Source organism: Zonotrichia leucophrys, chromosome 21, assembly GCF_028769735.1.
Source record: "Zonotrichia leucophrys gambelii isolate GWCS_2022_RI chromosome 21, RI_Zleu_2.0, whole genome shotgun sequence".
Taxonomy (NCBI): Eukaryota; Metazoa; Chordata; class Aves; order Passeriformes; family Passerellidae; genus Zonotrichia; species Zonotrichia leucophrys.
Genome location: NC_088190.1, coordinates 1,140,204 through 1,162,645, shown reverse-complemented (window position 1 = coordinate 1,162,645; position 22,442 = coordinate 1,140,204). Strand labels below are relative to the sequence as shown.

Below are 22,442 nucleotides of genomic sequence, written 5' to 3'. Positions count from 1 at the left end.
TGCTGCCCTTAGCTCTTGGGACAGCTCTGCAAATCTGTTCTTGTTTGGCTCTTTGGTGAAGGATTTTCATGTGTATCTGTGAAAGAGAGCTGCCAAATTTCTTGATGCATCCCATGAAATGATTTTACTACACAAAACAACAGGGTCTTGCACACAAGCCAAGAGCTAAGCTGCTGTTTGTAACACCAGTACTTACACAGCAATATTCACTGATTCCAGTGGATTTTCAGATACTAAGATAGATAAAACAAGGCACAAAAAGGCAAGACCACCAGTATCTCTTGTGTTGCAAGGCAGTAATACCTTGACATCAAGATGTTAACTATGATTACATTTTTTCCACCCTGTCCTCAGGAAATGAATAAATACTCTTACTGGCTTCAGCATTCAAATCACTTTTGAATCCATTTCTCCTGGGTACACCCTGTGTCCTGTCTCAAACAGTTTATAGCCAGCAGGAAGGCCCTGGTGTCTCACCTCCAGGTAGGCAGAAAGGGTCATGTAGATCTTCTCTCCATACGGCGTCACTCGATTGAGGAGCAGGGAGTTGTGCAAGGAACTGTCCCAAACTGCCTCAAACCGGTAGAAAGTCCTGGAAAGAAGGACAGCAAAAGGTCACTAGGAAGAGTTCCTCTGCAGCCCCCTCATCTCTCAGTGTAAAGCATCTCTTTCTGGTATCATCCTCCAGTCATGTGGGTAACAAATACTTGAAGCAAAAACCTTATTTCCAAGATCATTTACTTCTACCCCAAACAGTGTGGTGCAAAGACCACTGCCTGTTATGGAGAGCACTCATCTAAAAGAGAAAAGAGGGAATGCAGAAAACAAAAGCTGTCAGAACTCTACAGAGAAGTCAGAACTGAACAGTTGTTTCTAAAGAGAGAAAATTTAATTTCTACTGCTGAAATTCAGCCCAGCTGGATCTTAAAAGTACATGGGAAGATTCTTTCTACACCATATTTTAGGACTTCTGTAAGAGGTATCTTCAGTCTGGCACAAGGAAAGAGAGGAGATGAAAGCTCCCATAGTTTACCCCAGCAATCCAGAAGGTTCAAGTAAAAAGTGAGAGACAGCATCACACACAGCACAGCTCAATCACCACATCCAAAGGCATCATTAGACTCTCCCCTCTCCAGCAGGGGCTTGGGGAAATCAGCTTTCTCCTTTCTCACAGGCAGCAGCTGCTTTCAGGAAGGCCCCTTTGGAAAGAAGACCTATGCCCCTATTGAGGAACTCAGCACATCTTTCCACACTGGTGACAGAAACAGAAGGTGTTCATTCTTCATCACCTCTATATAATTTCCCTCCCAAATCCTCTTGCTATTTTTATCCCTTTTTGAGTCCAAATGATGTAGTACTAAAAGCAAGAAAGTGCTTCATGTATATTGTTTTTTTAAATAAGTTACTAATTCCCAACTCAGAAAAATAGAAGATGAAATTAAGGACAAAGGACAAACAGCAGGGTGGAGGTAAAAGAAACAAGAAAAAAAGCACTGTATGTAGCCCCAATATCAGTTCTGCACCATTTGCCAAACAAGATTTCTCCTCATGGAGAGAGCACACAGGTGTAAATGCTCCTCAGTGCAGAAATACCAGCACCCTCTGGAGCAAAATGATGTTCCACCAAACACCAAGACAAAGTCAAGCACAGCTTTGAGGCTGTGGATTTCAGTGGATCTTTTCTAGCCAGGAAGGTGAATATACACAGCTTTGCCTGCCCAAACCAGAATTTGCTACAATAGCTACAGAGTGAGACAAAAACCAGAAGTGAGCAAACTCCTTTCAGCACAGCCAACAGCACAAGGAGGAAAAGGGAGCACAGAACACAAAGCATGGGAGAGAGGTTAAATGTTACAGGTTAAATGTAAACAGGTTAGGACTGCTTCTGAAGTGGATCCTAGCATTAGTGAGAGGTGGGGAACTGGGAGCACTGACGGCTCTGCCTTCTCTTCTGCAGAGCAGAGCACAGAAAGCAGAGTGCAAAGTGCCCCAGGCTGTGCAGGGGCCATCCGGGCTGGACCCCCCTGGGAGGGTGGAACAGGAACCCAGCCTGGGCAGCACTGCATGTCCGGCTCCTCTGCCAGCTGCTCAGCCAAGGAGTGGCAACCACAGGGTTAAATTTCACATGCAAATCCAGCCCCAGAACAGAGGCTGAGGAGCAGTCACATGGCAGCCACTGCTATTTGATCAGAGCAATTCAAGGAACCTCATCATTCAGTCCTTGCCTTGGTCCTTCAAACAAGCAGCGTTGCAGAGTCAGAGACAGTGAGAAATTCCAAATTTAGCTCTTTGAAACAGAACAAGGGAAAAAATAGCAAGGACTACAAAAAGGGTCTATGTTTGATGGCACACCAAGAAAATCAGAAAGACTGACAAAGGAAATTCTCCTACTCTCACATGTGAAGGAAAGTTCACCTCCACAAGTCCCCCAGTGAACTGTACCTGAATAAGCCTCTGACACAGAGGAGGAGGAGCAGGAGGAAGAGGAAGGGGAAGGGGAAGGAGAAGGGGAAGGAAGAGGAAGAGGTAAGGGAAGAGGAAGGGGAAGAGGAAGGGGAAGAGGAAGACTACTACTGGAAGAGCTGTGCTAACAGAATTCAGTAAAAGCTGAGGGAAGTTGCAACAATACAAACGGGACATAAAGCATTCTATTTTCAAGAATCTTTATGGATAAAGGAAGCAAACAAAAAATACCTAGGCATATCCTTATCAAGAAAGAGCCTGTAAAAACATAGAAAGTGCTTCGGTTAGTGCAGCCAAAAGCAGAACAGAAAAGCAACAGCTGAGAGGAACAGAACAAGTGGACTAAGAAACAAAACAAAGTGGAAAAACCCCACAGAAAGCAACAAACACGTCTGCAGACAATGAGCAAACATTAAGACATAATCCCTTACCAGGGCCTCAATCCCCTTCCACCATGCTGCCATGCACTCATCCCACAACTCAAACCTTGGCATTTTGGGATGAGATGGCCAAAAGCTTCACCCCACTCATCCTTCACCCAAGCTGCCACCTTACAGCAAACTACAGAGCTACAGTCCTGTAGGAACTTAGGAATTTATTGAAACAAAACAGAAAGCACAGGGCTTTCCAACTGCAAATCCAACAGTATCAGACAGAAAAGCAGCAGCAGTCTCCCTGTTTCCCAGTGACACTGATCCCTTAACTCAAACACACTAAAACACCCATTTCTCAGTGGAAGGCAGAAACTGCCACTCCCCCAGTCCCTGGCTGCCTTTACAGACACCAGGTGGCAGAGAGCCCATAGGCAGGAGCAGCATCCCAAATCCACTTTAATGCCAAAGGTGATTCAAAGTCCAGGCCTCTAAGAGAGAAGGAAGAATTCCAGTGCTTGGAAGGATCCCACCTCCAGCACTCAGCAGGTGCAGCAAAGACAGACTCAAACTTTCCTCCCCTCTGGAAAAAGCCACTCAGAGCCCATTCCAGGGATATTCCTCCTTTGCAGCAGCTGAACAGAGCAGGGAGAAGCCAAGTGACTCTGCTGTCAGAGCAGGGAGAGGCTGTGCCCAAGCTCCCCTCTGCCTTGCTGCACTTGGCTGCAGACACTGAAGCAGAACAATGTGGAGTCCTCAATGCTGTATTCTAGCACCAAACCTTGATGTCAGTTTAGAAGTTTTGGGTTAAGGTCCTCTTAAGCTGTTCCTTTCCACCTGCCCTATATGGTCCATACACATGGAAAGCAATTCAGATGCATTGTCAGCAAACCTTCCCATGGATCAAGATTTGACACTGATGTTCATTCTCTACCTGTGTGTTCTGTGCCCATGGAATTCTACATTTAATAATTAGCCACATTCCCAGCTTTCCAAACATCCTGCCAATACATCAGAGGTCAAATAAATTCAGATTCCTGTTGCAGGGCTCACTTCATTCACTTACCTGTTGGAGCTGTGAGAGGATTTCAGGTATTTTGCAGAGATAATATTCAAAGACAGAATGGCATCCACAGCAGCTTCATCTACCTCTGCTTTATTTCTTATACGCCCTAGAAAGGGAAGGAGGAGGAATCAAAATTCAAACTGTAACACAAAAGGAATTTGTTTTCCCAAATACAATTTCACACTACATGAATAACAAGCAGCTGTAAATGCAAGTTGCAAAACTCGAGTTCTTCCTCTGGATCTTTTTCAAAATTCTCCTCCTACAGGCAGTGCTCATAAAAATGACAGAGTCTGATACAAAGAGGAATTACCAGCAATAGTTTTTCTTCCTGACAGAGCAAGACACAAAAGCATTCACTCACCAACCACCAGCTCTCGCACATCCTTCCAGTGCAGCTCACTGCCCTTCTCATGGATAATGGTGACTGTGATCCTCCGCTGGATTCCCTGTGGGGTTCAGAAACAAAACACTGCTCAAGTGTTCACACACACACCCCATCTGTTCTGCACTTGTACTGCAAAAGTGAAGTAAATAATATCATTTAAATGATATCATTAATATCATTTAATATCATTGAAGTGATTTAAATAATATCATTAGATGTCGTCTGTAACTGAACAAGCAACTCTTTGTTTCAGGGCCCTAAAATTCACTTCAAGGGGATGTTATATTCTCATATGTAAAAGAAATTAAATGCTTCCCCTTCTCACTCCACAAAGACAGAGTAGGAAAAGTATAACTTTAAACCTATAAACCACATTTAACTGGGGTTATCTTTATAATCTAGCTAGAGACAAAATATTACTAAGGATTATAAGAGGAATTTAAGATGACTGAGATACAGTCACTTCATAGATTATGTGTCATAACCACAAGCAGTGAGAGACAGCAAAAGGAATTTGAGTCCACATCATCCTTCTGTGTCCTTAGAGATGCTGGAGAACACCAAAGGCACAAATCTGGCCCCAGAGGTTCCTGCTTTTTAAAAGGCTTTGCTCTTTCCTGAGTGGGATGCCCACTGACAAGCACAGGAGCAGCAACATCCTGGGGCCACAGTCTCGTCCCAGCCCAAAGCCAGGAGAGCAAGCACAGCCTGGGACACCCTGCCTGTCACTGTGAGGGACAGGAGGGCACACCCAGGCAGCAGCACCCCCTCCCTCCCTGCAGACACGGCCTTGCTGTGCCACAGCTCCCTCAGTACCTGGTGCAGCAGGAAGGTCCCCTGGCAGGGCAGGCCCCCGGTGTGATCCACAATAGCAGGGATGTACCTGTGAGAGACAGGGAACCACACATGTACCTGCACAGCAGCTTCCTCCTTGCAGCAGCTCAAGGCACCTGAGTTCTTCCTACCACTCTCCAAAGAGGCTCCTTCTGCCATTAGAGACCACTGACTTGTGAAGCATCACCCACTGGACCTCCAGTACCAATGGGAAACTGCAACTCACTTCTCAGCATAACCCCTGAAGACCTGGCAGGGGAAACCTCTGTCCAGAGATGAACACTGAGCAGAGGCTGTGTGACTGGAGTAAAGCCTCCAGTGTCCCAAAGAGCCCAAACCCATGGCCTACACAGGGCAGTTTTCCTGCTGCCTGTGCCTGGAACTTCACCAGGCAGAGACCCCTCCAAGTGTGAAAGAAAGTCATTCTATCACTTTAGTCCCTTCTGATGGGGACAACTACTGCCAGCAGATTGGACACCCATCACTACAAACCAGCCAGGCCCTTGCCATGGTGACTGCTAAACATCAGCCTGGTCTGAACATAACAAAGGGGAAAAACCCAGAAACCTCATAAACCACGGTTCTTGAAACACAATATTAATCACAATATTAATATAGGACTTACTCCCCTGTTGGCTCCAGTTCACTGATCTCAAACCACACCAGGAGGTCGTATTTGCTCACACTCTGGCCCAAGCTGGGCTTGCTCATAGTATTCAGCTTTGTAGCTGGCACTTAAAAGAAAAAAAAAAAAAGAAAGAAAGAAAGAAGAAAAAAAGAGTGGTTTACAAAGGCTGAACAAGTAAAGCCTATTCAGGACTCACAGAAATGTGCCATTTCAGAGGTCCTACATATTCTGTGTATGTAGGCAGATCACAGCTTTTACCATGAAAATTATGTTGCTTACACCAATCATTATTTCTCGAAGTGTTTTTTAAATCTAGGTTACAAGAATAGAAAAAATTTTTGAAGTTAAATAATGGAACAAAACTGCATCCAAAAAGCCTGGAAAAATAAACAGTTCCTCTGATCCACAGAGAAGAAGCTTCCTCAAATGTGCATCAGTTGCTTTATGGCTTGACAGTTGGTGATTTAGAATTCCTGAGGTCTGTCCATCTGCAGCATTACTCACCCATAAAGTACCCATTTACCTTCCCCACACAACAGGAAAAGAATAGAACTTAAAACTTCAGTCTTCACTTCATGTTACAAACTGCCAGACCCCTGCATCACTTGGTTAAGATATTGTATATGTAAAAAGGCAGAACAAGACTTATTCCAGAGCCCTGATCCTGCCTAAGTATTTTTCTGGGCTCCTTATCTCTTGGTATTAGTGAGTATAACCAGCCAGATCCCCTCTAATTCCTTTCATTCAAATGCAGGGATAAACCATGTTTAAAAAAAATGAGACAGCTTAAATTCTAGAAATAACCTAATACTCCCTCACACATCAAACCTTTTACTTACCATTACATGCTTTCTTGTATCTGTTCACTCATTACATTTTTTATAAATGGGAACATTTTAAAAGCTTCATTCCTTACACTCTGACTGGGATTTTTGTAACTCTGATCCTCCATTTTTTCTCCTTTCACATACTAACCTCACTGCTTTCATTAAGCCACATAATTATTCTGCCTTCTACCTCTCAAGACCCAATCCCCCTTGCTCAGGCATTCTTTAGGCTCTCCCACCTTTACATCTCTGTATCCTTTGGCTTCTACCGTGACTGAATTTCCTGTGCACTGGAAGGAATCACAGCCCCAGATAAAACAGGTCCCTACAGGAGTGCTCTCTTCTGAGATCTGTGTCCTTTCTGGGTAAAACAGCAGCTGCCTCAGAGGGACAGATTCTGCAGGAATCAGTTGCTCACAGCACAGCTCCACCCTGGGAGGCAGCCAGCTTGGGGCTCATCATTTACCTTCCCATACACTACTCAGGGTAGTAACTCTCTTACACCCAATTATCTCATGCAGCTGCACATGAACTCACTCCAGCCAGAGGAACACCAAACACACAAGGCACTCCAGGTTATTGCCAAGCAGAGCCATTCAAAAGCATCAGAAGAGAAAAACAACTGAAAGACACATCTAACCAAACATAAAAGCTTGATTCTAGGTGTTCTCACAGACTTGCTCTGGTACAATTATTAATCAGCAAGACTTTCTTTTGAGTTAAATAAAACAGAATACAAATGGAAGTGAGGAACAGCACTGTTAGTGGCAGGAAAGGAAGATGAGTGAAAAGGAAACCTATACAGAACACAGCAGAATGTTTCCTCTATACCTGCCTGTGTTTTCATATGCATCTCTCATCCCAGTATCACAAAACTCTATGCAGAGCACAGAAAAATCAGAGGTCCTGGAAGTTTCAGGGAACAGATGCAGTGACACAAAAAAACGTGTGATTCCCAGCACACTGGGGTCTACAGACTGTCTCTATGGTTCTCTCCAAAAGAGCCCTGAATTCAAGCACAGCATCCTCCCATGAGCACAACCATGGCAGCTTCTACTCCTAATACTACCACATGATGAAGGAAAAAGGAATTTGGAAGCACATTCTGGAACTACTTCTACATCTACCACAGACCAAGTGTGGCTACTAACCATCTCGTTTGGGAGCCCGCTCACTCTGACAACTGGGAACAGGCAGAAAGAGAAAAGGTGGCAGCTGCTCAGCTCCATCCTGGAAAGCAGCCACGGCAGAGGAGGCCAGCACGGTGGCGTGCTCGGACAGCGTGTTCAGCACATGCACGTTTACATAGCCAGACATAAGGTACCTAATCAACTCAATTTTCCTTTCATGGTCTGCAGAGGGAATGCAACACACACAGAGAAAGGATGGTAGAAATATGCAGGTGAGAGAAAGAGGGAGAAGGAGGAAATTAAAGGTGAAATGGAAAAAAAAAAATCACAAAAGAGTTCAGCATGCATTATTCCAATTAAGCAAAGAAAACCAAGAATCATTTCAACAAACTCACGCACTAAACGAGAACATGAGAGAGCAAGAAGATGAAGCAATTAATGAGTAAGCAAATTTCCAGTCAGCAAGTGCTCAGTAAGCATGGGAAGAGCCATAGCCAGATCTCATGGAATATGGTCAATACCTCAGGAATGGAATTCTGCCCCCTAATGAACTAAGCAGCACTTCTTGCAGAGGAGGTTGAGAAGAAACAAAAATAAAACCTAAAGAGGGCAGAGAGCCAGCAAAGCCATTCAGTGCCCCCTGTAGCACTCACTCCATCTACATTCCTTGGAGTCCTGCATACCTCAGGAATACACTACAACCTCTGTGATGTACAGAATTAGAGAGCTGCTCTCACCTGGCTTTGACAGTGGCATAGGAGGAGGGAAGAATCTTCGAGAAGGCTGTGGAGGGCTACAGAGAAATGAAGAGTTATCAATACAGAGGCAGTTAAATATAAGAAATATACACAAATGCACACACATGCATCTTTGTATACACACACCTATTATTGTCTCTCAAAATATGCTCAGAATTCTATGAAGACAGGTAAATCTCCCCTGTCAGGAACACAAGGGGGCTCAGCACACTTCTCAGACTAACCTGTGCTCTTTTTCTATTCTAGCTTAACCAACCCTAGGAGCACTGCTGAGATTTTCCCAGAGCTCACAGATCCCTGCTGAAGCTCCCAGTATTCCCAGTGCAGTGCTCCAATCACCAGAGGGTGTTCAGGGTGCCCTGGCAGAACAGCTTCCCATGTTTGACAGGGCAGAACAACTCCATCAGTCCCTGCACTGGGTAAACAGGCCTCTGCCAGAGTCACCTCCATCAGGGATTCTGCTTCTGAGGCTGTGGGGCACAATTTCAGGAGTACAAAAGCTGCATAACCTGAGCATGATCCCCAAGTGCCTTCATGCCAGGCTAGGGAGCAATACCTGTTGAGATCCTGTCCCTGCAGGTGGAGAGGATGCTGCTGATAATGCCCAAAGACTTCAAAGACAATAGGCTTTGTTTTGATGTACTCCACAAAAGATTCTGTCACTTCCACAGCAATCTATTTCAAGGGCAAGGAAAGAAAATGAGACATTCAAAAAAGGAAATCTCTTTTAGGAGTCTGTATTTTTCATATCACTTAGTGTCACTCACAGGAAAAGCAACTGCATTCTCTTCTGGTTTAGGCATTAATTCTACTCTCCAAGAAAGGAGAAAATTAAAGCCTCAGTATCAGGCATTTCAAGTAGAAGAAGAGGAGGCTGTATGTAACCAAAGCATTACACAGTTCATAAAAATAGATATATCCAGCTCATCTGAGATCGTGAGCACTGCTATTCACATGTATATTTTATTTCCTGAACTCTAGACTGTTTTCATGCTGGAAAGGAAACACAGAATTCAATGGCAGGAAGCAGAGGTGAAGGAAGAGTTAAATTTGCCACAAAGAATCATTCTGGGTTTTGTTTTGTGATGGGGATTACATCATTCACCTGATCACTCCTAGTACTGTCTATTCCTAATAATTCTGCTTGCCTTGAAGGACACACACAACTGCCAGTGCTGACAGAGGAAGTTACTGCTCACAGAAGCTTTACTTACATTCTGAACATGGTAAAACCCAAGGGGAGTCCCTCTGCCATTGTTTTTGAGAGGTTCTGTTGAGAAAGCTTCATCATGTCGATGTAAAAAGCTTTAAAAAAATAAACCAAAAATCAGCCACCACAGAATGGTTTAAAGAAGATTGCTGTGCTCTGAATCCAACCCTGAAAGGAAATCCTAAAACCCTAAAAGAAATGTATTTTGCTGGAACTTTAGAAGCAGTTGAGTGATGGCCCAAAGCTGGGCATACCATAGTCTTGTGGGACCACAACTGTGGTACTTGTTTTATGTCTTTATTACTCCTTTTCATTCTCTTCCTTAAGAACCCAAGCCTAAGAGCACTTTCACTTGAGAAGTACTGATTTCCTCCAGGGTCATGCAGCTTTCATTCAAATGGATGTATGTAAAATCTAGTGTTGAATTTTTCACATTAAAAGCTTAAAACCCCAAGATATCTATAAACTAGTAACTTATGAGTCCACTTTGATTCCTAATTCCTTTCTGCAAAACTTTAATGCTTGACATCTGCTTAACAGAAAGTGAGGACCAAGAACTCCAGTAAGGACAAGGTGTTTTTCTCTGCTGTACAATCCCTCCACCCATCTGAAAAGTTCTCAGAGTCCCACTGCCCACTGTTCTTTGCTCTCTCTATCATTATCTCATCATATCTCTATACTATTAATTGCCTAATGCAAGTGAAGACAAATTCTTACTTGAACTGGCAGAAAATATCTGCGTATTCGGGCAGGATGCCACTGGCCTGAAGCACTGTCACACGGAAGGTAAACACACTGCCCAGCTTCAGGTGATCACCAATTTCCTCAGTGAATCCTTCCATAGTCATCTTTCCATCCAAAGTGGCTGACTTCAAGTCTTAGGGAGAAAAAAAAAATCCCACATGAAATATTTTTTTTTCATTTTTTTTCTCCTTTCTTTTCTGGAAATAATTCTTCAGGAGACAGTTTAGTCCCATCACACTTTTTTCCCTTTTAAACCCAAATAATTTGCTGATAACCAAAAGATCCAAATATCTGGGAAGCTTTTCAGCACTGTTCTTCAAATGAATCTCTCCTGTTCAACCAGGATCTCTCACGTTCAACCTGCTGGTGCCACCTCTCCCTAACCATGACACTCCTGAAGGACACTCAGAACTCCTCTCCATGAGTGACTGAAAGTGTCACAAATCTCCCAGAAGTTCTCCAAACACCAAGTATTTCTTGCCTACCCAGCTCATTCATTCTGTTGATCTCCTCTGGAGGAGTGGTAACCTCTGAATTCTGTCCTTGCCCTTCCACAATCCTTAACTCCTCCAGCGACAGTCCAGACCGAGTCATCGCAACTGAAGAAAAGTCACTCTGAAAATTAAATATAACAGTGGCTTGTAACAGACTTCTGCACTTTCTGAGTTTGCCATCCCCTTCTTTCCCCACAACACGTGTTCTTTATTTAGAAGCACAAGCTACTACACTCAAAGATACCTAAATCAATTTTAAGAATTCTTACCTTATCAAAATACTCATTGTCAAATGAAATTTTAGCTGTGCCAGACTGTCGAATACCCGATCCATAATCTGGGGCTTCTTCATCAGCTAAAAAAACACAGGGAAAAAAGAACATAGATAAATATTTATTTGGAAATATTCAGTCAATGCTAAGGAGACCAAACCAAACTAGACTTTTGTACACATTAAACCAGATTTTAATTCACTTGCTTTAATCCCTGCCAGGGTGATTCTTACACATCTACAGAGTCTCAGTTTCATTATAAGTTCCCATGGAGAGTGAAGCTTCCAGGGTTACCCCACCTAAAGAAGCAAGAACTGCTGGCATTTGGCCACTGCTGGAAAGGGGAAATGCTGGGAAGGATCTGTGCTCGCAGCAGCATGGCTGAGGCACGGCCCTGCCAAGCAGCCCACCTCACACTGAGCACTGGGAAACAGCAGGGCCTGAGCAGGGCCCTGCAGGGAACTCTGGCACACACACAATGGCACTCGGCACTGCTGAGGCCGCTACACCCCGGATATCTGCTCCTCTCCTCTGAAAAGAATTCCTGGTGATTAAACACTGTGTTAAAGCAGCTCCTAGTCTGCACGTTTTTAGTGAGGCAATGAAGGGGGAAACTGCTGCTGCTTTCTGTTCCCACCATGCTGAAAGCCATCAGTTTGGGAACTTCTTCACGTGCTCTCCCCAGGCCCCAGAGGAGCACATTTCTGAGCATTATTTAAAGGGAGAGTTTGAGCACAGCTAAAACTTGGTACATTTAACTTTAATGCAGGTCACCAAAATGATCAAACCAGATACCCTTCTGCAGTGTTTATACTGGGTGCCAGAAAAAAAAGCTTTCCTTTAGTTTTAGTTTTCTGAAAGTAGTTAGATCTTCCACTGTCCTAAAAAGCAGTGTTGCATTAGTTGCCAGGTATGAAATTCAGTGGACAACATCATCATAATTTTAAAATCTTTTGTTCAGTAGCATTATTTCAAGACTTATTCATGCTCAGCCCATATGGTGAAACAACAAACGAAATAATTTCAATACCAACAGAGAACAAGTGCTCTTTGCTACACGAAGGTGATTGAGGTTTGAGTATCAGCAGAATGGTGGCTCTGAGGGCAGCAGTGTCTCACCTGCTATGGCCTGCACAGCCACGCGCAGGAAGCCGCGCACCTCGCCCTTCTCGCTGACCACGGCCACCCTGTGGATCAGGGGCACTGGGTACAGCAGGTTGCTCAGGTACACGAAGGCTCTGGTGACAGGAGGAGAGAAACACAGCCAGCATTAGGAACGGTGTGCCAAACCCCACTGCAGCTTTGCTCGGCTCTGGAACAGTCAGACCTCAGACACTGCATCTCCCAGACCTGCAGGAGCTCCTGGGTCCACCCTGCCCACACAGGAGCTCCTGGGATCCACCCTGCCCACACAGGAGCTCCTGGGTCCATCCTGCCCACACAGGAGCTCCTGGGTCCATCCTGCCCACACAGGAGATCCTGGGATCCACCCTGCCCACACAGGAGCTCCTGGGATCCACCATCCCACACAGGAGCTCCTGGGTCCACCCTGCCCACACAGGAGCTCCTGGGTCCATCCTGCCCACACAGGAGCTCCTGGGATCCACCCTGCCCACACAGGAGCTCCTGGGATCCATCCTGCCCACACAGGAGCTCCTGGGATCCATCCTGCCCACACAGGAGATCCTGGGATCCATCCTGCCCACACAGGAGCTCCTCAGCCCATCCTGCCCACACAGGAGCTCCTGGGTCCATCCTGCCCACACAGAGCTCTGGCCAAGCCCAGTGCAGCCACCAAGGGCTCTCAGTCAGAGCTCAGAGGGAGCCAGGGCTCACAGGAATGAGTTACAGACACAGGGAGAGAGGATGGCTGCATGGAAGGTAACCAGAGATGCACTGAAGTTGTGAATGGAGCTGTTAGCAGGCTGACAGAATCCATCAGGGAACTACTGATGATACAGAATGAGGTAGTTGGAAATGATAAATTTAAAAGGAATTGATCTACTGTGCTCACACAGTCTCAATTTTTTACTGAACATATAAAACCACTATTTTAAAAACAGACTGACTGAATGTTTTCTCTCTTCTATATTCCTTTGATAACACTGTGTGCAGAATAACCAGAAACCCACAATAAACCATAAGTCATCACTTCGGTTTCTTGGAAGAGTCACTGATTGCACAGATTTACCTGAAAGTCTTCACAGGTAAATCTCTTTGGATCATTTGATTTACTTCTTTAAAAAAACAGAACATAACAAATAAGACATGACAGCACTACTCTAGAGCAACCACTTAGAAATTACAGTTTCCAAAAGGAAAAACAGCATTTAGGCCCCACAGGGGATGATCCTGCCCTGCACTAACTTTAGGTTATATACAAGCAGGCTCTGTTTCGGAGCAGTAAGATAACAAATTTAATTGTATAGATTTTAATTAAAAGTCAGACTAAAGTTATTAAGTTATTTTATGTTTCTGCAATGAATTGCAGTAGTGTTTAGTCATAATCCCACTTCAGTGGGATTAGCTTGAGCAAGACATTAAATGTTGATACGCTCAACAAGTCAGCTAAAGAACAGCTCTCAACAAGGGGCAAATGTGGAAGGTTTTGCTTATTAAATGAGCTGTTTCAGAGTTCAGAAGAGTACTGAGACACACAGAACTTTAACCAATACTTTTACCACTTAGTAAATTTAAAGTGACTAATTATGCAATTTTAATGAATTTATGCACATTAAGTTATATTAAACAACAGTAACCTGTTTTCCTAACTCCATCCTTACAGTTTTTTATTAGTCTTTAGTATTACGAATAACTAATTCCTGTAATTTATAACTGTTATTGTTTAACATTCCTACAAAAAGTCCTGCACGACAAAAGGGAAGTGTTGCTCCTTGGGTTCACGTGCCCCTTCCAAGGATGAATGAACTCTTTTTGAAATGACAAGGAAGTCAAACAGGTGTCAGTCATGAACCAAGGACACAAAAATAATGCTACTAAAAAAAAAGTGGTGACAAAATGCAATAGAGAAGAGGATGATTAATATGGCTGCAAAGTAGCAAAACAAAAAATGAAGAAAACCATACAACAACAACAACAACAAAAACCAACTCAACATAACACTTCACTAAGATTAGGATTTAATTCCTTTTCAGTCTGCTTCAAAGTGAGGTAAGCACTCATAAAGCAGGGGAAGGGAAAAGAGACTAAATTTCAAGCAACAAATGAGAAGTTAAATTTTATTTTTTCCCTCTAACATTTTCATTTTTAGCTTTGGAATTTCAGGTGATGCACATCTGAGGAACTAGCACCCAACCACATACGAAAACAGTCCCTGAAACTGGAATGGTTCACTTGGACTGGATCAGGGATGGAGTTCCAAAGGGAATGTGGTTCTGAGCTCAACATGAGGAACACACCCAGTCTGAAAGCACATTTCAAGCCAGGGAGAACAAACATTTCCCAGCACAACAGAAGCCAAGGAGTCTTGCACTGATGTGCACAGTAGGAGTCTCACTAACTAAAAAGAGTCAGGCATTGCAGAAGCCTTCTCCCTTCAAAGCCAAACTAATGGAAAGTGAAAGCATCACCTGCATGAAAAATAAAAAATACATCTTCATTTGCAGGGCAAAAGTTCTGAAGGTGCTGCTCAACATGTGCCAGCAAAGCATTCAGCTGGATTAACCCCTACCCTGTGACCATCCCAAGGAAAAAAATGTATTTCTCTTCTCCCCAAATTTGCTTCCATCCAGTCCCCTTGTTCTGGAACAATTTTAACTTAGAGAAAAAAAAACAACACATAATGCAAAAAAGTTTACAGCTTCCTGTTTGCTGATGAAAATGCTGCATCTCTTGTGCAGAGTGGAGAGAACTGCACCAGAACAGAGCTGGGTTCTGCAGCACCACAGCTGCTCCATCCTGAGACAGAGCCAGGCCAGGAGTGGATGATATCTTAAGGTTTTCCTCCTCCTCTTGCCACATCCGTGAGGATTCCCACTCCCCAAAGAGCCCCCAAGTGTCCCCCTGCACTTAGCCCAGCAGACTGAAAGAGGGGGGCTGGATTAGCAGAAAGATTGGTGAGGTAAAATGGCATACTCACAACAAAACCAGAAATTAAACTTAACAAAGACAATTTTTTAAAAAACCAAAACAGAACCAACAGAACTCAAAATGATGGCAGATATTTTTAAAATAAACACATAAGGATTTAAATAAAACATCCCATAGTCCTCTCCCACCTCCCTTAAAACAAAAGCAAATGCTTGATATGTCACACCATTAAATAGAGTCAATCTTGAAGAAACCCAGCATGCCAGGAGAAATGGCTAAAGGGACCAGCTCTTTTTTGTTTTCTTTAAGAGTTACAAATAAAAGACAGTCATAGCACAGAGAGAGAAAAGAAAATAACTGTGATGGCCAGGGAGTTAGATAACTACATGCTCCATTTCTCCTCCTCCTCTCCTTCATGACCTGCACTTGTTATTGCTGACAACTCCCCAAAAATACTAAAAACTGTTTTATTTGTCCTTCACATTCTATAACGTATCAACCAGTACACACTTGGAAGTGATAAGGAATTCTGGTTTTGATACAAACTGAACACTGCCTTGTGCTCAAGACAATACCTATGCACATGGACACCCCTGGTGCTTGCAAGCCACTGCTCAAAAGCAGAATTCTCACATGGAGACACAGAGGACCCACAACAGCTCCTACTCAGTGGTGCTGGACAGTCCAACAGCCTCTGCCAACAGAACAACAGGAATAGAAACAATAGAAACCAACAACTGAGCAAAAGTCACTCTCTAGCCTCATCATAGGAACAGAGTTTGATCCCTCGACACATTCACAGCTCTGTAGCTGCAGCCCCACAGCTCAGAGCTCTGCACAGAGCAGGGGCTCTGCTCTGCCTGCCTGCAGGAAGCAGCAGTGTTTGCATTGCACACGGCATCTGCTCAGCTCGTGCTGTGCTCCCTGAGCCCTCGGAGGCAGCAGCAACAGCTCAGCTCTTTCCCAGGCCCCGGGGGCACTCGGGGCACCCTGGGCTCAGAGGAGCTGCCAGCCAGCCCACAGCAGCACACGTGGCTTTCCCAAACTGCTCCCACCTGAGCCAGACAATCAGAGTTTGCAAAACGTGGCACCAAGCACTGCATGTAAGAGCACGGATTCAGAGACCACAGAGGACTAACACAGTTTCTTGCAACTTTAGTAATTTTTGTTTAAAAAACAGGATCAAGGAAGTTCCAAGTTTCACTGCTGACAATGCCTGAGGTCAGACACACTACACTGAACTGGCCAAGCTCTGGTCCCTGTTTCTTTGTTCCTCCCTTCTGCTGGCCATGGAGCCCTGTTTGTACCACGCCTGTGGCAAGCACCTTAATGAGGATGTTGGCTTACAGGGTAAGCAAGGAAGCACAAAAGCATCATCAGGGGAGAGGGAAGCAGCAGAGAGAGGAGCCAAGCCACTAAATAAAATGTTTCTGTTTCTTGTAGTGAGAAATGTGCCAGTGAGACTATTACTGAGGAAACAGTGTGAAGAACTACATTTCTTTAATGTAACACCGCTGTCCTTAAGGGTCTGCATCACAGACTGAGGTCTGGTAATGCCCTAATTCTCTCTGTTCTGGAAAGCTCAATAATATTCTAAAATCCGCCAAGCAAATCTGTTTCAGGAATTCAAGCACAGTGCCTGGGGAAAGTGCTGATAAACAGAGATAGTGAATTTCAATGCTGATGACCTTCCACTGTGTAATACTGGCTACAGAGACTCAAGCATAATCTGAGAAGTCAAATCATCTCAGAGAACATTCTTTTCCTCATCCAGAAAGGACCATTCTTCTTTCTCCACATGCCATCTTTTTGTATGGAGTGGATGTTAAACCTATTTTCAAAACCAATAGATTTCTGGGTTTGGACTGAAAGACTTCCCACCACAGTCAGATTCTCTTCCATGGAAGAAAATAACATGCTACAATTCTGTCTTAGTGACCCTGCGATGGCTAAATAGGGAATTCTATAGAGGTTTATACTCTGTATACAAACCCCCATTCATTCCAAACTGCAACAGTTACCTAGATTTACTCACACTGTCACATCTAAGGGTTATTTTCTCAATTACTATTTAGGTCTTCATTCCAGACACAGGAATTTAAAACTTAACATTGAACTACACTCATTCTCTGGCAATTCCAATTTATGGACATGGATATTTTGGCTAATGACCATCTGTGTAGCACAAGGCAAAGCCATTGCAGCCTGCAGCAAGAGCTGGTCCCTTTTGGCCATTCTCAGAGTAACCTCACCAACCTTCCCACTAAAATGAACCAAGGGGATCGGTCGTAAAACGGGTCGCGCCCATCATTGAAGAGGTCTGATCCCTCCTCAGTGCCAACGTCGGAGCCAGTGTCATCCACAAAGGCCTCATCATCAAAGTCCTCCATCTCATCCTGCTGCTCATCTGCCAGCTCAGTGATGTCGGAGTCGGCCGTGGAGAAAGTGGGGGAGGGCGTGCGATCGGCCAGGCGCTCGTTGACGCAGCCGTGGAATATGGGGGAGCTGCACATCAGCGAACGGACACCGATTAACAGGGTCAGCACACAGAACCTCACCAACAGCCCCTGCTGCCTTCAGCACAGACACCCTCAACAACAGCAGCGCCTCCAAACCACCTGCACTGCAACGCAACGGGAGCGAGGGGGCTGCCAACAACGCCAGGGAAAAGAGCGTCCTTGAACGGAGCAGGAAGCAAATGAAAAAGGAACAGAAACATGGCTGAGCATATAGAACTGGGCATACAGAACTCGAGAGGACATCCATTAACAGAGATACATTTCTTATTTCCAACACAGCAGTTCTGCAAATAAAAATATTGTAAAGGTGCGGTCAACAGCAGGAAATATTAAAGAATCCCATCAGGCACTTCCCTAAGGTATGACCAAACTATTTGAATCGCACGTATGAGAGACTCTGAATCACTTCTCCAGTGTTCTTCATATTCTCACAGCTCTGCTCCAGTGACTTTAGATGGAACTTAGATGGTTATATTATCTTAAAATAAATTTGTAACTTATTAAATGCTCACTCAAAGCACATTCTACTACTAGACACATGAACTGGCATTTTCTACTGTTAACTGCATTTAAAGTCTATTCCCATCCCCTGAAAGAGAGGACGCAGCAGGCGCAGAGGCCCCCCGGTTAATCCAGCAGTGCCGAGCCCGAGCCGGCAGGGGGCGCTGTCCGGTCCGTACCTGCCCACGAGCTTGAACCAGTGGAAGCGGTCGTAGAAGGGGTCGCTGCCCGTCATGGAGCCCTCGGGCTCCTCCTGGCTGCCCGAGGCCACTTCCCCCGCCCGGTCGTACATCTCCCGCATCAGCTCCAGCCTCTGCCTGCAGAGACAGCGGCAGCAAAGGGCTCAGAGAGGGGGGAAAGCGGGCAGAGAACACAAGGTGAGGTGTTCACCTCACTGCTTCACCTGTACCGAGTTACACCTAAGAACAGAGAATCATGCCCTAAGTCTGGTGCTTCACCAATTCCCAAAAATCTTAAGAGAGTCTGGTTGTCAGCTAAGCCCTCTAAGCACAAGGCAAGGTCACTGCAGAAGCTTACATAAATCTTGGATTTCAATACACTTCTAAATATTCCTCTTTCACATCTAATTCTGGCATATTTTTTGCTTCAATTTTTTTAGCAGACCATGTTACTGAGTAACTTTGGCCGTTCTTCACATTCCACCCCAGAAATGTTGGCATTTTGATTCAAAAGTGAACCAATTCCATTATAGACTCTAATTATCCACTTCTTTTATTGAAGAAAACAAGTGTTTCACACTGCAAGATCCTTTGTCTTGAAGTTATTAGTAGGAAAAAAGTCCTTCAGCCAATATTTAGAGAATGGGGAAAAGAAATGTCATTTACACGTGATGAAAATAATTCAGATTGCAGTCAGAATTTGTGACAGAATTTGTGTAGCTTCCATAGAAATAAAATCTTCTTTATTTAAGATTTTTATCATAAATTATGTCATATACTGCCAAGTTATATAAAGCAGGTGGCAAGGAAATTATTACAGTGGAAGGACTGAAAAAAGTAATGCACAGAGATGAGCTGTGATGAGTCTTATTACATTCAAAAGATAAAGTCTAACCTCAAATTACAAAAATTAGATGTGAAGCTAAGGTTAGAAGTGGGAGAAAAGTGCACTTGTTCAAACAATCTGAAAAGCTGGTATTTAGAACATCCCACACTGTCTAGAAAGTTTGGGAGGACACAGAGAAAAACCAGAAAGCGATAAAGAACACCAAGAGGAGAAATTTTTGAGTGAAGTTCCTTGGACACGGGGAATTCTGTTCTCTAACACTACTGACATACTTGAGTTTTTCCAGGGACCAGTAATGCGTGGCTCCGTTCTTCAGGTCCTGCACCTCGACGGCCACCACGGTGCGGGGGAACGGGCGGCGCTCGCGGCCCTGCTCGGGCTCGGGGGGCAGCAGCTCCGGGGGCAGCGGTGAGTACAGCGTGTCTGTGAGCAGCACGAACTGGAACTGCACCTGCACACACACACACAGACACACCTGGGTGCTCAGCAGCCACGGGCTGCCCTGGCACCTTCGCTCACACACAACCCAAATCAAGGACTCGCCATTTGCTGAACCCTTTACAGCCCAAATTAATAAGCGAGAGACATACAATTACAAGAAACTCAGAGCATTTACAGCAGGATTATACAGTCAAAATTGATGGGTCAGAAAATTCAAAAACTGGCTCTGCATGTCCCTACCTTTTTCTTTAACTCTACACTGATTGCATTGGCTTCCTTCAGATATACTGCATTTCCCCAGAGCTGGTCCCTCAGCGAAGTGAACTGGTGGAATTTCCACTTCCTGAAAGCCCACTGGGCGAGTTCATATTCATGGCGTGTCCAGGCCACTGGGAAGGGCAAAGAAACAGAGAAATAGAACAATGTGGCTTCCTCTCAAAACCATCACATGCAGTATCCAATACTCCTGCTGACTGTGCCATCAAGCTCTCAACACATTTTCTGGAAGAGCAGAAAACAAAACTCTACGTTTTCATTATTCATCATGGAAAAACTGGACTCAAACTTCCTCAACATTAGGAGAGGAGATTAATGATCATGTAAATGAGATTTGGAAGAGAGGAAACAATATTTTTTCTGCTCCTATTATTTTAAGTTATTTGGCAACTATTAAAGCCAAATGCTGAAAGAGTGGAATGAGAGCAAGTATAATGAGAATAATAAATTATCCACTGTCCAGAAATGGAGTTATACAGACATGTCACAGCATTCTAAGAATTCCTAGCAAGGAGGAAAAGAGAAACTTCAAGATCAAAGCAAGGAAACAAAGGCAACAGTGTTATTTTGTTTTAAGACATCTGAGCTCTGTTAGTGCCAGGAAGAGATTCCTTCAGGAGCACCAAATCAAAGCTTGGGGTAAAACTAATCTAGTTTGTGCACCAGTTGTATTAGAAGATGTACGTCTACAGTTCATGTGGAATGTATTCTATAAATGAGTATTTGAAATCTTGATGCTGAGAGGATTACAGACCAAGAACTTGCAATGTTTTGCAGCTTTCCAAAGCAAGTTTTTCTATCTATTACAAGAGATGATACAGCAGCTGTTCCTTTAGACTTGGTTATGCCCAAATTATTTTTAGCTTCAAACTCACCTTCTTCCTCCTCCTCCTCCTCCTCCTCAGTTGTCTCAGCTGCCAAGGACCGTGTCTCCACCTGCTTCTGGAGGGCCTGCAGCTTGCTCTCATAGTCCTGTGGGGAGAGAGGAGAGGCTGTGTAGGAGGACAGGCAGGAGCAGGAGGAGGCTCAGTGACAGACACAGATCACAGCACAGACACCCCAGGGCTCACAGCAGCTCCGCACCTGCAACCTCCCTGCAAACACAACACAGGCCAGCACAGCGCAGAGAGCTGGCCTCTAAAATCACATTTACATCTACACAGTGGCTAGAAGAGGGAAAGCTTTAGGATGTTCTTTTGTGGGGTTTTTGCTAAAGACAGGAAGAAGGGCATTTATTTGGAGGCTGGCTGCTGCTTTCAAAGAGGTAGAAAAGAAGCAGAAATAGAGAAAAATGTAAAAATAAATTTGAAAGGGGAGGATTATTCACCTTCATTTTCTCAAACAGAAGGATTAACAGCACCACTGATTTGCCTTTTTATACCAAAAAAATTAATTGCAAATATTAGTGAGGGAAGCACTTTGTTTTCAATTAGATTTCCCCCACAGCATGCAAGTACCACTCTCTCACGTGCACTTAAGGCATCAGAGGATAAAATCCCAGCACGGCCCTGGCAGAGAAGTCTGTGCAGTGGCTTCCCCACGAGGAACACTTCAGCAACAGCTTCTGGTACAACAGCATTTTCTTCCTGTTCAGATTTTATCGTGCCTTGAAACAAATGCTACTTAAACCTAATGAGCCTTTGATTATTTGCTGGCAAAACAAATACAAATTAGAACAGACTCTGTCACTGTGCTCTTGGTCTCAAAGCCTATCCCACTAGGGTATTTTATTTTTTTAAGATAAACCTTTGGCATATTATTACACAAATTAAACTGGTTTCTCAAGATTTTTATACAAGAGTTACAACAACAATTCACTAAGGGTGTTGTTGAGTTCTTAAGAATTCTTGAAGGCACTCATCTTGTATTCCAACCTTCTCTCTTCCACAGTTCCAAATCCTAAAATTCTTCTCCAATGGCCAGTTTGTAATAATAGGTTCTTAAGTCCAAGAGCTACAGAATAAAAGCTTCACATTTTCCTCCCATCCCACTTAAGCATCTCACCTAAAGAGCAGCATCACTTATCCACAAAATGATGGTGTCACTTCAGCCAGGAAGGCTTTAGAAAATTAAAATGCAGCCATCATATGAAGGCCATAAGAAGTTCAATTTTTGCTCTCAGGGATATTGAATTCATGGCATTCAAAATCCTGCACTTTCTAAGGGCACAGCTACCATTTGTTAATGCTATTTTCAGAAAATATTACTTATGAACCTGAAAGAATCTAGAGGTGTATCTCCTTTCCAAACAGAGTCTAATTTCTTCTTGAATATTGAATTTGGCTAAAATGCTCCTTCTTCATTTGTCTCTGCTCCATTCACCCTAAGCTGGCTACTTACTTACACAGGAAGTAACCTCAGCCCAGCAGCCTAAGCACTGCAAACAAAACAAATACATATCCTTTCTTTTGATATTCCTCCTGAAATTCTTACATTCACCAGAA

General features: G+C 44.0%; 1 protein-coding gene across 7 annotated transcripts in view; it reads right to left on the bottom strand.

Moving 5' to 3' along the window:
- KIF1B (kinesin family member 1B) overlaps positions 1 to 22,442 on the bottom strand; it is a 78,804-nt gene that overhangs the window by 10,685 nt on the left and 45,677 nt on the right. For all 7 annotated transcript variants that reach the window (XR_010442613.1, XM_064730908.1, XM_064730911.1 and 4 more), the window contains 17 exons: positions 20,874 to 20,970; positions 19,963 to 20,111; positions 19,554 to 19,732; positions 18,435 to 18,572; positions 17,492 to 17,740; positions 12,305 to 12,423; positions 11,183 to 11,268; positions 10,905 to 11,034; positions 10,393 to 10,552; positions 9,680 to 9,770; positions 9,022 to 9,140; positions 8,445 to 8,500; positions 5,748 to 5,856; positions 5,105 to 5,171; positions 4,265 to 4,349; positions 3,901 to 4,006; positions 478 to 592 (listed from right to left, as the gene is read on the bottom strand). Coding sequence is in view for 6 of the 7 variants with exons in the window: in XM_064730908.1 (XP_064586978.1) it covers positions 478 to 592; positions 3,901 to 4,006; positions 4,265 to 4,349; positions 5,105 to 5,171; positions 5,748 to 5,856; positions 8,445 to 8,500; positions 9,022 to 9,140; positions 9,680 to 9,770; positions 10,393 to 10,552; positions 10,905 to 11,034; positions 11,183 to 11,268; positions 12,305 to 12,423; positions 17,492 to 17,740; positions 18,435 to 18,572; positions 19,554 to 19,732; positions 19,963 to 20,111; positions 20,874 to 20,970 (2,055 nt within the window). In the remaining variant the exon portion in view is untranslated. The remainder of the gene's footprint in view (positions 1 to 477; positions 593 to 3,900; positions 4,007 to 4,264; positions 4,350 to 5,104; positions 5,172 to 5,747; positions 5,857 to 8,444; positions 8,501 to 9,021; positions 9,141 to 9,679; positions 9,771 to 10,392; positions 10,553 to 10,904; positions 11,035 to 11,182; positions 11,269 to 12,304; positions 12,424 to 17,491; positions 17,741 to 18,434; positions 18,573 to 19,553; positions 19,733 to 19,962; positions 20,112 to 20,873; positions 20,971 to 22,442) is intronic.